This window comes from Monodon monoceros, unplaced genomic scaffold (genome assembly GCF_005190385.1).
Source record: "Monodon monoceros isolate NGI ecotype Baffin Bay Population unplaced genomic scaffold, NGI_Narwhal_1 Super_Scaffold_18, whole genome shotgun sequence".
Taxonomy (NCBI): Eukaryota; Metazoa; Chordata; class Mammalia; order Artiodactyla; family Monodontidae; genus Monodon; species Monodon monoceros.
Window position 1 is genome coordinate 116,557,138 of NW_021703774.1, and position 18,633 is coordinate 116,575,770.

The 18,633-nt window shown below is 37.8% G+C and overlaps 1 protein-coding gene across 1 annotated transcript in view; it reads left to right on the top strand.

The window, feature by feature from the left end:
* Window positions 1-18,633, top strand: part of ERICH3 (glutamate rich 3) — a 101,451-nt gene that overhangs the window by 42,573 nt on the left and 40,245 nt on the right. The window contains exons 10-12 of the mRNA XM_029226994.1: window positions 661-879; window positions 8,710-8,890; window positions 16,362-16,548. Coding sequence (XP_029082827.1) covers window positions 661-879; window positions 8,710-8,890; window positions 16,362-16,548 — 587 coding nt within the window. The remainder of the gene's footprint in view (window positions 1-660; window positions 880-8,709; window positions 8,891-16,361; window positions 16,549-18,633) is intronic.

An 18,633-nucleotide genomic window follows, 5' to 3' on the forward strand; every position in this document is an offset into this window, starting at 1 on the left:
CACGGGCATGTCAATCCCAAACTGATCAACTAAATTTTTTAGACATATGTGTGTGTGCATGTGTGTGTCTGTGTGTATCCTTATACACATTTACATAAGTGTACTTGTGTAGTTATCTGGGTGAAATTTATTCCCACAAGTTGAATTTCTAGGAGAAAATAAGCTGAATAGAGACTTTGGGTCAGAGTCTGGGGTTTTGGTTCCTTGAAACCATATTATCAAGGAATGTTATAACACCTGGGTGGGTGAAATCAGTGTAAAAAATGTGCAAATACCCTATCGTTAAGTGAACTATCCAGTCCTATCTCAAAGTATAACACTTCGAACTTCTTGATTTTAAATTGTTTAATTGTACTGGGTCCCCATAGATTTAATGGATTGTTGAGGGAAAATCCCCCAAATACTATAAAAATGCCATCACTGTATGTTTGGTTTAAAAAATTTAAAAACTTAAATAAGGTTAGAAATCCATGAAAATTTAATTTGCTATGGGTACTACAAAATGCCATTTTTCAACAGATTGAAGTGTTTTAAGTTTGCCTATTGATATCAGTTGTGTTTGCACACAATGTCAATCATACAGTCTTGTCTTTAATTTTGGGTTATGTTGGGTCACCACTTCTACTTCACTTGTTCTTATGTCATGAAATGTGATTACAGGGCAAGAAGGCAATGATGAAGTTCAGGAACTCCATGGACAATTCACAGGGAATGAATCGATATCGATTTCCAAAGATTAACCGTTACATGATGCCTATTCCTCCTCCACTTCCTCCCCCTAATGGAAAAATCACAGGGGAAAATAGACCTGAAACATGGAGAAGGAGAAGAGTTCGTCCAACCACTGCTCCAAATGGCTTAGAACCTCTCTTTACCAGGGTGATTATAGAATCAAATTTTCTTTTATTAATTTAGCACCGATTACATTGCACTATTAGATTTCTAGATGAAACCTAAGAGAATCTAGGGAAATCGAATGCAAAATGACTTGCATAAAGAAATATAATAATTTTATAAATGTAGTAATTGTAAGCTTGAATGAATCTGAAACCAAATATTTGAGTAATTCAGTTGAGTAATTTAGCATAATTGAGAAAAAAATCAAGTAAATCTTGTATTCCAATTTAGTTTGTATTATACCCATTTCCAAATCATTTATTTCCTTTAATTTGCCCATTCAATCACATGTCAGGAAGTATTTTAACATTTAATTTGTGAATATTCAGGGACTTAAATATATCGAAAAACACAGTGTACCATATAAAATAATTATTAACACTCACTTTTAATAATTTTGGCAAATTACTGTATAATATTTATATATATTTTCCTTTCAGTGTTCTTAAAATATATTGTAGCTTGTTGTAATCATTCCTTAAAATACTGATAAAGAAAATAGTCCTAAGGTCAGTTATACTTTATACAGATACAGGCTAGTATGAAGGCAAAAGATCTCTTAAGTTTGTAGTGGAAGTATACAACTAATAGCAATTATATGTAACTTTTGTGGTTATTAGCAGACGGCTGGGTCAACATTTCACCTGATGGAGAATCAGGGAGCGAAGTGCCAACATTGCATGTTGATGGCATGTTGGCTTTCCAAAACCAACCTCATTCAAGTGCTCTGTTTACACATCTCCCTCCCAGCAGCTTTCCTCACCAATAACTTGCCTCACCAATAACCTTCTCTAAAAGTTGAGACTGTCTTCCTTGTGCTTGCTCAAATTTCCTCCTTTCAATCCACCTTTCACTAATTCTTTCTTTGTTACGGTCTCTGAGAGAGCCTGTACCCCTCATCTCCGAGGCCCACCCTCTGCCCTTTTCCTTGATCTTATCCTTTTCCACTGCCATGGCACTTTGCACTGTCTGTCATTCTCCTCTCCTATTTGGATTTTTATTCCTTCCTCTAGTATTCATCTGTGTCTCTCAACATACCCAGGCATAGAGTAACCAAGTCCTTTCCTCACATTCTGTAGCCTGAGACTTCTGTTTTCTCCTTTCCTACTGCAGAGTTCTCTGAAGAGTAGTTTACTGTAGCTCAGTCTAACAAGCAACCCCTGGCAACTCAGCTTACATTTAATCTCTTTTTCTCATTATTGTCTGTTGCTGGTCAATGGCAATTCTGGGACCCAGACTGGATGAGTAGTCCCTGTCCTGGGGTATTTGGCCTTGTGGACAGCAGAGCCATGGAATGCTCTGAAGATTCCATTCAGGAGTGACACATGTCACTTACACTTGAATTCCATTACCAAAGCCTGACAGCAATGGAGTGGAAGTATCATCCTCTCATAGAGACATGCAGTGAATATTTGGGGCAATGATAGAATCTACCACATCCACTAAAACTTACTTTGAATTCTTTGAATGCTGGCGCTGTTCTCTACCAGGCCAACAAACATGCTCTCTTGAAGGCTATGGCCCCCACTTGCAAAAACGGTGACTTCCTCATCATCCTCATTTGGTGGCAGCATTTGATCTTCTGATGCTAGAATATATTACTAGGACGAACTCTACCTGGTCATACTTTATAAAACATGTTTAAATCTCATATAAACCATAAGAATATGTAAAATCTATATGTTCAAGTTAAACAACAATCAAACACCTGTGTATATGCCATTACTTTCCAACAAAGTAGAACACTTTTGTCATACGATAAACCCCCTGTTTCCTGCCCTGTCACATCTTCTTCTCCTTCCCAGAGCAACCACTATTCTGACAAATGTGTTAACTGAGTCCCTGCTTTTCTTTGGAGTTCTATTACTTGTATGCATAAAACTTCAAAATAAACGCAAACCTAGCATTGCAATGAAAGAATAATATATCTAGGAGAAAATAAACTGAATAGAGTCTTTGGGTCACTATCTAGGTTTATTTCCTTGACAGTTTTAAGAGCCCCTTGTGGGGAAGTGAGAGAGGTCAGGTCATGAGTGTGTCCTAGAAAAATGGGGCTCACCAGAGTCAAGGCATCTAATGAGGTCCTCGTGTGGGCCAGACACTGGACGTCCAGGAGGAATATGGTCAGGCAAATGGGCTTCTGTAGCTGGGCACAGAGGAGAGAGCAGCAACTTCTCCACCCTGTGGTCATGAAGCACGGATAAGCATCTGAGCTGGCTTCCCCTGGGCATTCTACTTCAGATTGGAAACACAGCAGGTGTCAGCAGGCATCCTGGCTCTGACAGACCTTGGCATGTCTGGCTCTTGAGTTCACAGGGCTTCAGTCTGACTTAGTCTTTTTTTTTTTTAACTTCTGTTCTCTCTTTTTGGAATCCTTATTTTGAGAATGTTGGGACTACTAGACTGATGCTCTAATATTCTTAGCTTTTCCCTCCCATTTTCTACTTCTTTGCCTATTTGCTCTACTTGCTGGGAGATTTCTTCAATTTTATCTTCCACACATTCCATTTAAATTTTTATTTTTTATTTTTTAAAATTTTATTGAAGTATAGTTGATTTACAATGTTCTATTTAATTTCTGCTGTACAACAAAGTGACTCAGTTATACATATATATATTCTTTTTCATGTTCTTTTCCATTATGGTTTATCACAGGATACTGAATATAGTTCCCTGTGCTATACAGTAGGACCTTGTTGTTTATCCATTCTATATATAATAGTTCGCATCTGCTAATCCCAAACTCCCAATCCTTCCCTCCCCCACCCCCTTCCCCTTGGCAACCACAAATCTGTTCTCTATATCTGTGAGCTATTGACATTTTTCTTTTCCTGCCATATTTTAAATCCTAGAACTCCTTTTAGTTCACTGAATATAATTTAGAAAGCATCTTATTCTTGTTCTGCATGATTTTGATTCTTTGGTACTTGTGGAGACTTGCTTTGTGGGCTAAGATATGTTCAGTCATTGTAAAAAATGTGATTCTTTAATTGTTGGGAGCAGAGTTCTATAAATGTTCAATAGGTAAGAAATGTCCAATTATGTCATTCATATTTTTACATCCTTACCATTCTTTTTTATCTGCTTGGTCTCTTAGTTCCTGAGTTCTAGTGATAATTCATTCTCTGTAGTTGTGGATTTGTCAGTTTCTTCTTGTAATTAGTCAAGTTCTGCTTTGTAAATGTTGAGAATACCTGGTTATATGCTCTCAGATTTGGGATACTTTACCTTACTGGTGAAGATATTCTTTATTATTAAAAAATGATCCTCTTTATCTCTTATTACGTTGGCCTTAAAATCTATTTTGTCTAATAGTATTTCTCCTTATTTTCTTTAGATAATATATATGTATATATATACATAAATATATATTTATATTTATACATATATATTTCTTTTACTTTCAGTTTTTCAATGTCTTTAAAGCTTTAGACTTTAAATGTGTTTATGCAACAATGTGTGCTTTGCATTTATTTCAACCCGAGAATCTCTGTTCTTTTAATAAGTGGGTTTAGTCTAATGACATTTATTTTATTTAGTGGTATATTTAGATTTATTTCTACCATCTTAGTTTGTATTTTCTACTTACCATGATTTGTCTTTAATAGTAGCATTTTATGCTGTTATTGCCTTTTCCTCAAAGCTTCCCTCTCTTGCCTCCATGGCACTCTACTTTCACGGTTCTTTGTTCTCTCCTTTGACCTCTCATCTTGCTCCTCTGTGCCTCTTTCCTCTTCACCCCTAAACCTGGCCATCACCATAGGCTTAGACCTTGACACTTGTCTTCCTATTCAAAATGCGGTCACCTTCCCACATGGCTTCAGTAGCTTTCTAGATGTCTCTTGGACCTGTCACTAGCTCCTAGGTCCTGGGGTTTAGAATAAAATTGGCACAGTGTGGTAAATTATGCATTTTTTTTACAGTGTACAGTTCATGGTTTTATTATATTCAGAAGTTAGGCAACCATAAGCACCATCTAATTTCAGAACTTTTTCATCACCCCAGAAAAAAGGAAACCCATATCCATAAGCAGTCATTCTCTAATCTTCCTTTCCCTACCCCTTAGCAACTACTAATCTACTTTCTGTCTCTATTGATTTGCTTATGGATATTTCATATTAATGGAATCATGCAATAAATATTCTTTTGTGTCAGGCTTCTTTTACTCAGCATAATGTTTCGAAAGTTCATCTATGTTGCAGGTTGTATCAGTACTTTCTGTTTGTGGCTGAATAATATTCCACCATATGGTTGTACCACATTTTGTTTATCTCATTGTCAGTTGATGGGCATTTGGGTTGTTTCCACTTTTTGGCTATGAATAGTGCTGCTATGAGCATTTGCCTACAAGTTTTTGCATAGACATATGTTTTCATTTCTTTGGATGTATACCTAGGAGTGGAATTGCTGGGTCATATAGTCACTCTACATTTTACTTTCTGATGAACTGCCAAACTGTTTTCCCAAGTGACTACACCATTTTACATTTTCAACAACAGTGTATGAGGGTTCAAATTTCTCCACATCCTCAGCAATACTTGTTACTGTCTTTTGAGTCTAGCTGTCCTAGTGGGTAAGTGATATCTTAACTGTGTTTCAAATTTGTATTTCTCTAATGACCGATGACATTGAGCATCTCATTCATGCCAATTGTGCACTTTTACTTTAGTATTTAGATTTATTTTATTTTGATCTAGAAAAGATTCATTTAAGGAGAGATGGCTCTCATGATTAATTTACACATTAAATTCATTCTTTCATTTCATGACTACCATCCCAAAGCATCCTTCAAATGCTCTTAAAAGGTAAGAAAGAGGTAAATGAAAGAGGTTAAGAAATGTGGCTTGCTGGTGGCCACCTGTTCCTCTGTGAATGTATAGAACAGGATCCCTGGCTTCTGTGGTCTGTGTCTCTAGGCCATGATCCATGAACTGCCTACTCACCTTTCAAGCATCTGTAATTACACAGGGCTTATCTGGAGTCTAGGAAACCAATGACAGGGTGTAGATCTTACAGCCCAGCACATTGCTTCTGTGCCCTGTTGCTTTATAATTTGGAGATATAATACCTGCAGAGTTTTTTTTAATGCTTTTACAGAATCTATGTGACTAGTTAGATTTCGCTCTGAGGTTTACCTCATCATCGCAGAAATTCTGTGTTTCCGCTCAGGACCGCTGGTCATACTCCACACAGCAGCCTACTGAAAATGCGGATGGCACTATACATAGTGGTTATATATGTGAAAATACAGGCTTTCAAATGAGAACCTACTTAATTATTACGCTTATCAATTAAAAAATAAAACAGTTTGTTTTAAGTTTTTATATGTTTTATGATAGAGAAAGCAAAGAACTTCTCCAGGCATGAACTAGTCTGGGGCTTTCTCCATATCTGGTTGAGGCCCCCTATCCACTTCCTAGACTCCAGGTAAGCCCTGTGCAATTACAGATGTCTGAAAGGTGAGTAGTAAGTTAGCAGATTGAATCAGGAAGCAGAGGGTTAAAGGCAGGAGGGGGAGAAGGGAGTAAGCAGAGTCCATCTCAGTAGTAGTAGATTCTACATAATGATGTTAAATTAAACTTTGTAGAATAGCTCCCAACATGTTTCTCCCCTGCTTAAAACCTTTCACTACCTTCCCCTTTCCTAATGAAAGCGAGTAATTCTTCTGCCTGACTTTTAAAATGTCAGTTTTATGATTATTCGGGTGTGTTGAGACTTATAGATCAGAAGACACTTGCCTTTAAAAAGACAGTTTGTCCCTTACGGTTCTCAAGAGGAAGGGACATGCCTGTTTATTTTAGTCAGAATTCCATCTAGAATATTGTTTGACACATATCTGGGCACTGTGGCTCAGCCAAGTTGATAGCTAAAATTAACCATCACACCAGGCCATGCAGGGCCACCCAGGGAAGCACCAGGGTTGTCAGGAGAGGCGTGGGAGGAAAAGGTGGGAAAGAGCCTCTGTTGTGGTTTCTGAGGAAGAATTGGGCAATGCAGGGTAAGCAGGCATAGGATGGGATAGTATGAATGATTTTGGCAGGCTCTGGTGTTGGGCTGTCCTGAGTTGTCTGGTACCTGGTGCTGGGGCAGGGGAATATTGGCCCAGAGTGTTAGAGGCAGGGTGAGGGTAGATATGGGCTCTCAGTTGGTTAGTGCGCACATGATAAATGTTCTCTCCAGGGAGCTTGGAGCTGAATTTGCCTTAGGCTGGTGATTGTGGGTTGGGTTGCACATGTGCATGTCACGTTCCACAGTTGCTCAGGCAAGAGGAAACATGAGATGACTTTGTAACCAAGAGCCAGGCCTGCCATCATCCCTTTGCTTTCAACTGTGACTCAAGGAGATGTTTCTAATCTGCAAAGAATTATCCAGTTTGCTGATTTACGTTCATGGCTCCTGGTGTCCCTGAAATATTTCTCTTGATTATCTATTTGGGAGCTCTGTCCACAGGCAAGACAATTTGCTCAAATTTTAAATCTCAGACTCTCCCACCCATTTACACTTTTCAGACTGTCATTTGCTGAATTTCATCAAATTTACTACTTCTGGTTTTTGCTTCAAAGAAATAGGAGTGAATGAGAAAAAAAATCCTCTGAGGTAGAAGGGAATGGCTTTGAAGATGGAAATATTTTAGTAGTTCCTTCAGAAATTTTTTTTGCAGCTTTGTCATTCTTAAAAAAAATGCATGCTTCCAAGGCATCTGTAATTCAGTGAGATCAAACTCAAATAATTGCCTTGGATTCACTGAAAGTTGGTCTCTTCACATTTTTCATTTAGCTAAAAATTGATTTTTAGAAAAGTGAAGTAGATTAAAAGTAATGCCTGGTATCTGTATAGTTCTAGAAACCTACGATATTCTTACTAGGACCTCTTAAAGTCTCTCAAGGAGCCATTCCTATTTCTCTGCCTCTTCTTCCTCTTCCTTTTCTTGCTTCTCTTTCCAGGTCTTCCTCTTAGAGGTTAGGCAAACACTATTCTTATTCACTACTGTGAAAATACTTCAGAATATAAACTAGGAGGCAAGGCATTGGATATTTAATCTCTGGTATTTAAGTTTAGTGTTTATTTTATAAGTAATTTAAATTGGTCAATGCCATAGAATATCAAGTAGGTTTATGAGGTGATATTTTTTGTTGGGTTTATTGTTTGATATTAAGAATAATATTAATAATGTTGGTTTTTCATTGAACTGAATGCCTCCTGTGAAACTGGATAACCCCAGGTACCCAGCATACATTGTTCCTGATCCTGAGAGTGACCATAGAAGGAATCAAATGTGTGCATCTCCCTCCCACAAAGAATAAGCTCAGGGAAGGATGTATTGTCAGTGCTCAAGTATAAAGATAGCACTCAATTACAAAAACAATTGCTAAATTACAGTTAATGTCAATTTGAATTAGAACAAAATTATGTCACCAATATTTATTTAATTAATTTGATTTGAATTTTTATTTGAGAACTAGCAAAAACAACCAAGAGTAGTTTCCTCTTCCTGTCACTGATATTTTTGTTGCATGTAAAACACAGACACACACGTAAGATAAAAGGTGACAAACTTTGTCCAAATCCCCAGAATTTACATTAAAAATACAAAGCCAAAATGTATATATGCTATAATTGTTAAAGGCATTTGTTTTGTAATGGGCTTGACTTTTTGTGCACTGTATATAGATTGACATTTTATAAGGGTTTTGTTGCAAGGTACATAAAAATAGCCTTTTCTATTCTTTGTATTACACTCTGATTAGAAGGTGATCACACTCTGATTAGAAGGTAATTAGTTAATAAGCCCCCTTTTTTTGTTTATTCTAGGATTCAAGAAGGATTCAGAAAACACCACTGCATAGTAATGCAGCTATTACAATGATCTATTTGGGGAAAAATGTGCACCTAGCTTATGATCACTCAGATTTCCGGGATGAAATAAAAGTTTATCAGCAGCACTGTGGTGGGGAAAACCTGTGTGTCTACGCAGGCAAACTGCTTGAAAAAGGTACACATAAAATGTGAATGTTTTAATTGCTTGCAGTTGATGCTTTAGATAAACTATTGTTGGTATAATATCAAAATGACTTTAATCACTCTATGAAATTATGCATATCCAGGGACTTATTAACCAGCTGCCTAAAAGTAAATCCAGATTTACTGCTCCATGATTGAAACTGAAGCAGCAATTACTCTTGCAGATTGTGGAATAAAGAATTTGGAGTGATTTAACCCAGTAACAGATTAATCTTGAAATAGAGATATATGATCATTAAAATGTTGTATGAATAAACTGTCCCCCAATTTGCAAGTTAACTGTTTGTCTTGCCATAGTGAATTGCATCATACATTATTCTAAGAGAAAAATACCAGATTGGCAATTTGTTCTTTAGAACTATGCTGAGATAAAATCACAAATCCAATAAACCTCAGGGTGAATCACACCTAAATAATACAGTACAAAATTTGGCTACATGTTTTTATTACATTTTCATTTCCCTTTTATCATAAATCCATGTTTGTTAGCATAAGATAATTTTTGTATCCAATATAGGATTTCACATATTGTACCAAAGTGGTTTTTTTGGTCAATATTTAGTTCTGTGGCACAGCAATTAAAAGGACGAGTTGTTACAGGATTATGTTTGTTATTTCCATGCTTAAGACACTCTGTTTAGAAAGTAATAGTGTTTTTACTGATTAAAAGAAATATTTATATTTGGGTAATCTAGATATAGACTTAGGGACTAAAGGGAGGAGTTGGGGGCAAACATGGAGTTGTTACTTTTGGCTTTTCTGATTTCCTTCATCAATCAAAAACAGTGACTATTGATTTAAAAAAATTCAACTGCTTAAAGAGAACCATACATATTTAGGGATAAAATACTGAAAACTTACCAACATAAGAAAGGATAAACACTTGAATGTTGGTTTTGACTTAAGTAAAATATTATATATTATAATGAATTATATAATGAATTATATATATTGTATTATAATGAAAAAACATTTTTCTTTATAAAAATCTATAAAATTTCTTTTTAAAAAATAATGCCAGAAACTACTTTTTCCCATTTTATGTACTTAGCTGAAGCGTAATTTACTTTGTTTCATTTTGTCATAGCATCTGAGAGTTCGTTCCTTCCATTATGTAGATGAGGAAAATGAGAGGCATCCAGAGGTACAGTGGCCCCCCAAGGTCACCCGTCCAGTTCTGAGCAGGGTTGAGAGCAGATCCCAGCCCCCTGACTAGGTGCAAGATCCTTGTTTAGTACTATCCAGCCCCAGTTAGCTATTCTCAGTAGCAAAGGGTTTCCTATATCTCCATAATAGGAGGGGTATGAAACCCCTAATAATAGTGATTAGATATACTTATTTTTTAAAAGTATCACTTTCAACTATTAATTTTGATGAATAGCTGAAATTAGCTACAGTCTCAAATTGGAGTTAACATAATGAAACTTTTCCTGGGTCTTAGATCATGCTTTAATCAATAGAGTTCATATAAAATGGTTACTTGACTGCAGGGAAATGTGGCACATACAGATGAAAAAAGAACAAGGCTTAGCTGAATGATTTTCTGGGAGATGATGTACACTCTGTGATAAGATTGCAAAACCAAAGGTTACGGGAGAATGTTACTTGGCTATGTGTTATTTTGTGTGCATATTGATCCCAGGACTGACTTTTTGTTATGTCATTGGATAGTCTTGAATAATAGGTTGGAATGGGGACTGAAGTAATTGAATCCTGTCCACACAATAGTTTTGTCTCAGCTTGCCCTTGATTGCCATGAAAGTAATCGTTCAAAATTGAAAAGTTGGGTGACTCAGAGTTGACTTGTGGTTCAGCAATCTTAGCAATTTAGCTGGACTGAAAATAATCTGCCCTTTTTACAAATCAAAGCTGTGCATGATTCAGTGAAATGTGAATAGGTTTTTAGAAGACTTCTGTTTTAAAAAAAGGGCCTTTACAGTTAGGCTTGGAGCAGTAAACTCCTTCAAAATGTAGCATTCATTAATTTCTCTTGCTTTTGGATGAGAATAACAATACAATTAATTATTTGGGAACATGGCAAGTGCATCTTTTATTATCATAGTGATTCATGATATGTTGCAGTTTGATTTTAGGCATCAGGCCACAGATCGATTGTTTGTTATGTACACCTATGAAGTCATGGAATATTTCTGCTAGTTGTAAAGAGTACGGTTCTTCACAGGCAGTTTTATTTATCATTCATCCTATCAAACAAGGCAGACGTTGGCCTCCAGGCTTCATGTGGATACGAAGAACAAAGTAACTTTTTTCTGGCTCTCTTATAATTCCTTTTCTGCCCCATTTTCTTGTATTTCCATAACCTGATCCTGTTGTACCTATTTGTGCATTCCTCACTACTTCTTCACAAACACAGCGGCTGCTTCACCAGCCCCTTGCCTCCTGCCTCCCCACTCCCCACCCCGCCCCACATTGTTATCTTGTCTTTTCCTGTGCTCTTTCCTTTGTCTGCAATAGGACAAAGGATTTTAAATTCAAAATCGTATTTTAAGTTCAAACCGTATCCATCTTTTAAGATTCAGATTAAGACTGCGAAGCTTTCCCCACTGACTTTTATTCCATTTTATCCCTCTCTTTTGATGACAATGGCTCTTAATACCTAAAACCAAAGCATTTCATTGTACCTTGACTTACATTAACTGTTTTTTTCTTTTTTCTATTACTCTTTATCATATATTGACTTTTTTAGTTGTTAAAAATAGGTGTAACTTACAATCCATAAAATTCATCCACTGTAAGTGTACAACTCACTGATTTTTAGGAATTTTATAAGGTTGTACAGCCATTATCACAGTTTTAGAACATCTCCATCACTTCAAAAAGTTCCTTTGTGCTCACTCTTTGGCAATTAATCTTCACTCTCATAGCCAGCCCTAGGACACCATTGATCTGCTTTCAGGCTCTACAGATTTGCCTTCTATGGACATTTCTTGTAAATGAAGTCATACAATAGGTAGTATTTGTGTCTTGCTTCTTTCACTTTGCATAGTGTTTTTAAGAATCATCCATTTGTAGCATCTGTCAATAGTTGCTCTCTTATAGCTGAGAATACATTCTGTTACATGGATATACCACATTTTATTCATCTACACAAGTTGATGGGTATTTGTATTGTTTCCAGTTTGGGACTATTATAAGTCATGCTATAATGACTATACAAAGACAAATTTTTTTGTGTGTAGACATCAGTTGTCATTTCTCTTGAGCAGCTTCCTAGGAGTGGATGTGATGGCTTTTGCTTCCTGAGTATGGGTCATACCCTTTTCAGTTTCTTTGTGTCTTTTGATATTTTTGTTGAAAACAGGACAATTTAGATCATCTGTTAGAGCAACTATGGATTCCGAATTCCCACTTTCCCTCTGGAAGGTTATTCTTGGGTTTTTTATTTGTTTGTTTGTTTAGTAGCTTATCTAGAGCAAAGCTGTGAAATTCATGTCCCCTCTCCTTCGTTCGTATACAGCCACTGGTGTCTCTGCTCAGATTTTTTTTTGTTCTGTTTTTACTTTTTAGGCTAATCTCTTAGGGTTGTCTCTGTGTTTTCATAGTTTAGTGAACATTCAGTGATTTGTCAGAGGTCGTGTTCAAGCACTTTGAGCCAATATAGCCTCCATCTTCTGCCAGTGAATCTGTGTGTAGGTTTATTAGTTTCCTGGGACTGACATAACAAATGTCCCCAAATTTGGTGGCTTAAAACAACAGAAATTTATCACCTTACGTTCTGGAGGCCAGAAGTCTAAAATTAAGGTCTTAGCAGGGCCATGCTCCCTCTGAAAGCTGAAGGGGAGAATCTTTCCTTGCCTCTTCCAACTTCTGGTGATTCCCCGCAATGCTTGGTGTTTCATGGCATGTAGCTCCATCCCTTCAACCTGTGTAACCATGTTATTCTTCTCTGTGTATCTGTGTGTGTATCCTCTCCTCTTCCTATAAGGATATCAGTTATTGGATTTAGGACAAAACAAATTCTGGATAATCTCATCTTGATCCTTCCCTGATTATATCTACAAAGACCCTATTTCAAAATAAGGTCACATTCTGAAGTTCTGGGTGGTCATGAATTTTTGGAGGGCAATATTCAACACACTGTAGTGGGTTCAGGAGTACATTCAAAGTTCAGGCAGTTTTCAAGTCTGTTCCAACTTTTATTTTCCACCAGGATCTAATGTTTCCTTTGTACACAGGTGCAAGCTTGCAATAGGACAGGGATATGTGAATAAGTTGGGCCAACTCCAATCCATGCTGCTTCCAGTTAGCTGGAGATGTGCAGAAAGCTTATTGAATGTGTCTATGACTGCCTTATTGCCTGTATCTCCCTGTTAAATTTCTGGCTAGTCCATTGACCTGTTGCTTGCCCTAATTAGAACTACAGTCTCAGCAGAACCTCTGACCTTCCCTGTCAGTTTGCTCTGAGATTGCTGCTTATTACTAGTAATGCCACTGACCAAGGTTTTTTTTTTGTCTTCTGCTCCAAATCAAGTCGGCCTCTACTGACAGTGAAGCTGCTGGTTACCTATGGCCTGCCCTTCCCTTCTAGAACTGCAGTGGCAGGAGAGGGCAATGGGAGTAGCCCTAGGCAAGAATGCCACAGATTCCCACTGTTCATACCAAAAGTTCAGTACTTTTTCATGAAAAACTGCTGCTCAGTGTGTTCTAAGTCTTTGGTCCATTTTCAGAGACAAAATTTTAAGGGAAGAGGATTTGGTGACCTTACTCCAGAAGTCTGGTACACTGCTTTTTGTCTCTTCTGCTAAATTATAACTTCTTGAGGGAGGAGAACACGTTTGATATTTCTTCAGTATTTTTATGTCTCTTTAGTGCCTAAAACAGTGATACCACTGTCAGTCAACAACGAATAACTACATTTTACAAATATTATAGGATGCTTTCTAATAGTGCCCATTATAATATTTAAGACTGCTCTGTGAAGTGGGTAAACTGAGTCACCCCCTCCACTCCACTTCCTCACGCACTCCCCCTGCCACCCTCATTTTATAGATGAGAATTCTGAAATGCAGCAAAGTTAAATGTCTCATCAAGGCACACTCAACTAATAAGTGAAGAACTGGGACATGGACCAAAATCTTCTAATTTCTGGTCTATAATCTTTCCACTGCTCCATGCAGAAACCATGAAGTCAGGGTTGGGAAGTGTCACTAAATTTTAAAATATAAAATGACAAAATAAGTAACAAGGGACCAAAGGTAGAGGGTGTCAATTTCTGTTCAATAAGTTTGAAAAACAATGGAAGAAATGAAATAATATATGGATGTGCTCTCCAACCATGTGGGTACCAAATAGAAGGGCAGTCGTGTCCAAGAGTTGATCTCCTGTGCCCATTCTCAGCATTTCCTTGAGTCTACTCTCTTCCTGGGCTGGGTCCTTAGGGAGTTAAGGGGTGTGATGCTGCAGCAGAATGGATCATATTACATGAATGTCTCATCCAAGTTTCTGTAATAAGAGCAGTCAAACTAGCTTTCTAGTTAGCACTTAAAAAGTCCATATATAGGGACTTCCCTGGTGGTGCAGTGGTTGAGAGTCTGCCTGCCGATGCAGCGGATGCAGGTTCGTGCCCCGGTCCGGGAGGATCCCACGTGCCACGGAGCGGCTGGGCCCGTGAGCCATGGTCGCTGAGCCTGCGCGTCCGGAGCCTGTGCTCCACAACGGGAGAGGCCACAGCAGTGAGAGGCCCGCGTACCGCAAAAAAAAAAAAAAAAAGTCCATATATAAAGACAAGTGGATTTTAATATCTATTGTATCTTAGTTTCTCCAGAAACTAACTTGCCAACGTTCTCTTTCCTATTTTGTTTAATTTCACATCACAAATACTAAGGTATAAATGATGGAATTACCTTTTTAATAAGTCTGTTCTTTAGTATAAGTTGCATCTGATTTAGATTTTTTAGGGGCATAGTATGGTATATACAAAGTATTTCTAGATGACTATGAAAGAATGAGTTAAAATAATGATTCACTAATTATTTATTGGAGGCTTCCTGTGCCATTTTCCTGGGATCTGGGGAAATGAAATTTAAACTCTCATGGATTTTACAAACATGCAGGGCAGCAAACATCTAGATCAAGGTTCTCAAAGTGTGGTCCCTGGACCAGCAGCATAAAGCATCACCTGGCAACTTGATAAAAATGCAAATTCTTGTGCCCTGTGGAATCAGAAACTCTGGGATGAGGCCCAGAAATCTATGTTTTCATAAGCTTTTCAGATGATTCTGATGCACACTAAAACTTGAGAACAACTGGTGTAGCCATATTTTAATAATAAGTGTAACAATAGGAAATATTGCAAAAGAGAGGCAAAAGTTATCAAGCCTATTATTAGTAGAAGTGGAAGAGTCCAGGGAGGCTTATTGTAGGAAGTAACATTAGAATTGTCATGAGAAGCAGGTTTCTGAGTCACTCTGTAACATAGAGTTTCTCAGAATTGGGTTTTGGGATGTATAGGGTGAGACTTCTTCAAAAAGCATTATAGAGACTTGAAATGATTAAAAATTGTTAATTGCAAGCAGTGGTTCCTTTTTTTTTTGCTGTACGCGGGCCTCTCACTGCTGTGGCCTCTCCCGTTGCGGAGCACGGGCTCTGGACGCGCAGGCTCAGCGGCCATGGCTCACGGACCCAGCCGCTCCGTGGCATGTGGGATCTTCCCGGACCGGGGCATGAACCCGTGTCCCCTGCATCGGCAGGCGGACTCTCAACCACTGCGCCACCAAGGAAATCCAAGCAGTGGTTCTTAATTTATTGGTGAGACTTTTGGGTGGGTTAGGGATCAAGAAGGGGTCTCAAATCTAGGCAGAACTGAGAATGGATTGAAGATGGAATAATTCTGCCTCATCCATACATGTATCAGGATGTTTCAAGTCACAACTAAAGACAAAAATTTATTTAAAAGCATTACTGAGTAAAAAAATAGTCATATAAAAGCATTACTGAACTCACAGCAGCCTTTTGTTATGTACTTTATTGCTAGATAACATAGCAAGATAGAGGCGTGGAATCTAGAGATGTTTGGATTCAAACATTAACTCTCCCACTTATTGTATGATTTTGGCTGAATTACTGAACTCTAAACCTAAATTTCTGCATTATGGAAACTAATGATAGTAATATTTCCACTTCATATGGTTGTTGAGAAATAACACACCCAAGGTAATTAGGCATAAAGCCTGGCCATATTAAATGCTCATATAATTTTAGGTTTTATTATTTTATTACAAGTCAAAGAGTTTTATAATGCCTTGGAGTATTTATTATATATATAAGTAATAGAGTGTGTTTTTGTGGTTAAAAAATTGTCCTCAAGTTAAAAAGGAGATCTAGAAAGTAATATTGTACTTATATAACAGAAAAATGTGATTTAAAACATGCTAGTTCAAAGTCAGTTGCTTTCACTAATGTATTTCCTTTTTAAATTCCAGAGACCTTTCAGTTTATTTCCAAAAGGCACCATGGTTTCCCCTTCAGTCTCACCTTTTTCCTGAATGGGATACAGGTGGACAGGTTAAGTTCCTGCTGTGAATATAAGCATCGAAAAGGTTCCAGACTTGGAGGCAAACGAGGCTACTTTGGGTTTGTGTGTGTCGAGAGATCATCTCCTTGCTACAAGTATGGAAACAAATGTCCTGTGGTAGAGGGCAAGTTTTGGTACATTTTTCTTTGTATGCTTTTACTGATGTATTTCTCAGCACAATTTGTTAAGAATCATATCAGTGTAGATGAGCCTAAAATATCTAAGTTAAAGGTTGTTTATCACAATCCTGTGTGTTGTATTTAAAATTATAAGATATAGATTTTCAGATTTATTATATAGAGGGCATAAAAGCTGGTGGTGTTTCAAATTCTGTTTCTTTTCTACCTCTTCCTTTCCTCATGATGCTTTAAGTTCTGTCTCTAAAGGGAAAGAGAGAGGCTTTCCCCCCCCCCCATTCCTCTTAGTAATTTATTTTGAGCTGAGCTCCAGAGCATGTGTCAAGCATCCGGCTTATATAATTGCATATTATAGGTTTTGCATAATAGAGGTGTGCCTGCATTATCGTGTAGCCCCATGATCACTCTCATGCCCCTAATTTCAATCTCGGACATAAAAAAATACATGATAAAAGGTCAGTTTTGACTATTATTCATCAGCTTTCATATTGGACATTCTGTTTGTAGTCAGGAGATCTTCTTGCAGGCTTTGCTTAATTTTTTCCTGAAAGTACTCATGGAGAATTGACTCTGTGCCAAGCTAGAACATGGCAGTGAACCAACCAAAGAACCTGACCCATAGAGCGCCTTCTGACAGGGGAAGTGAAAATAATATACCAATAAACCCATGCCAATATACCAATAATACAACAACCAATTAATGTATATTAGATGGTAATAAGCATGATGAACACAAAGCAGGGTAAGGGAGATATAAGGAATGAGGGGGGACAAGTGTCAGAAGGCAGTATTATTTTATGTAGGATGGTCAGTAAAGGCCTCTCTGATGTCTTTCGAGCAGAAACCAGAAAAAAATGTCTCCTTTTTCAAATAGGTTTTCAGGTAGAGGAAAAGCATATACCAAGGGTGTGAGACAGGATTATGCTTGGTGTATGTAAACTAGTGTGATCAGAGCAAAAGTGAGAAAGGGACAGTGATAGAAGATGTCACTGTCAGAGAGACAGTGGAGTTAAGTCACGTAGAGTCCTATGGTCATTGCAAAGACTTTGACTTTTATTCTGAGAGGGATGGGAAGCCTCTCAGGTAGGTTTAGAGCAATGGCCTGTCATGATCTGATAGTAGCTCCTATGGGAAAAATAAAATAGGGAGGGTGTGGGGAAGGGTGGAAACTACTTTAATCTAGAGGAGAGAGAGTGGTAGGAAGAGTTACAAGTGATTAGGTTCTAGACGTATTTTGAAGGTAGGGTTTACAGGATTTATTGATGGATTGGATTCAGGGCATGAGATAAAGAGCAGAGTCAGAGATGATTGAAAAGTTTTTAACCTGAACAACTGGAAAGATGCCCAGTTAACATGGGGAAGACTATGGAAGGTGCAGCTTTGGGAGTGGAAGGAGGGGATTTTGGTTTTGGACACACTGAGTTGGAGATGTCTATGAGATATGCGAGTAGAAATGTTGAGTAGGTGGTTGGATCTGTGAATCTGGGGTCTGGTGAGAGGTCCAGGCTGGAGATATATAAATTTGAGAATTGTTTACATATGGATGGCATTTAGAGTCATAAGATGGGATGAGATTGCTTAAGAATGGAATGCAGTAAGAGAAGATGCCTGAGTAATAAGCTCTGGTCACTTTAGTTCAAAGGTGAGGAAGATAAAGAGGAACCAGGAAAAACCTAGGAAGGAAGGCCAGTGATTAGACAGAGAACCCAGAGAAAGCAATGTCCTGGAAATGAACAAAATGTTTCAAGAATAAGGCATAATCAACTGGGTTGAAGGTGTGTTTAGGTGAAGCAAAATGAAAATTCGGGATTGAGCATGATTATTTGGTCACGTGTTGGTTATTGGTGATCTTGGCACAAGTTGCTATTGTGGAGTGGTAGGAATGCAGGCTTGTTTGGAGTGGGTTTAAGAAATAATTGGAGAAGAGCTAAAGCCAGAGATGATGGATAGCTCTTATTAAAGAGTTTTGCTCTAAAGGATGGAAACTGGGTGGCAGCCAGGAGGGAGGAGGTAGGGGCCCAAGGGGGCTTATTATATTTTAAG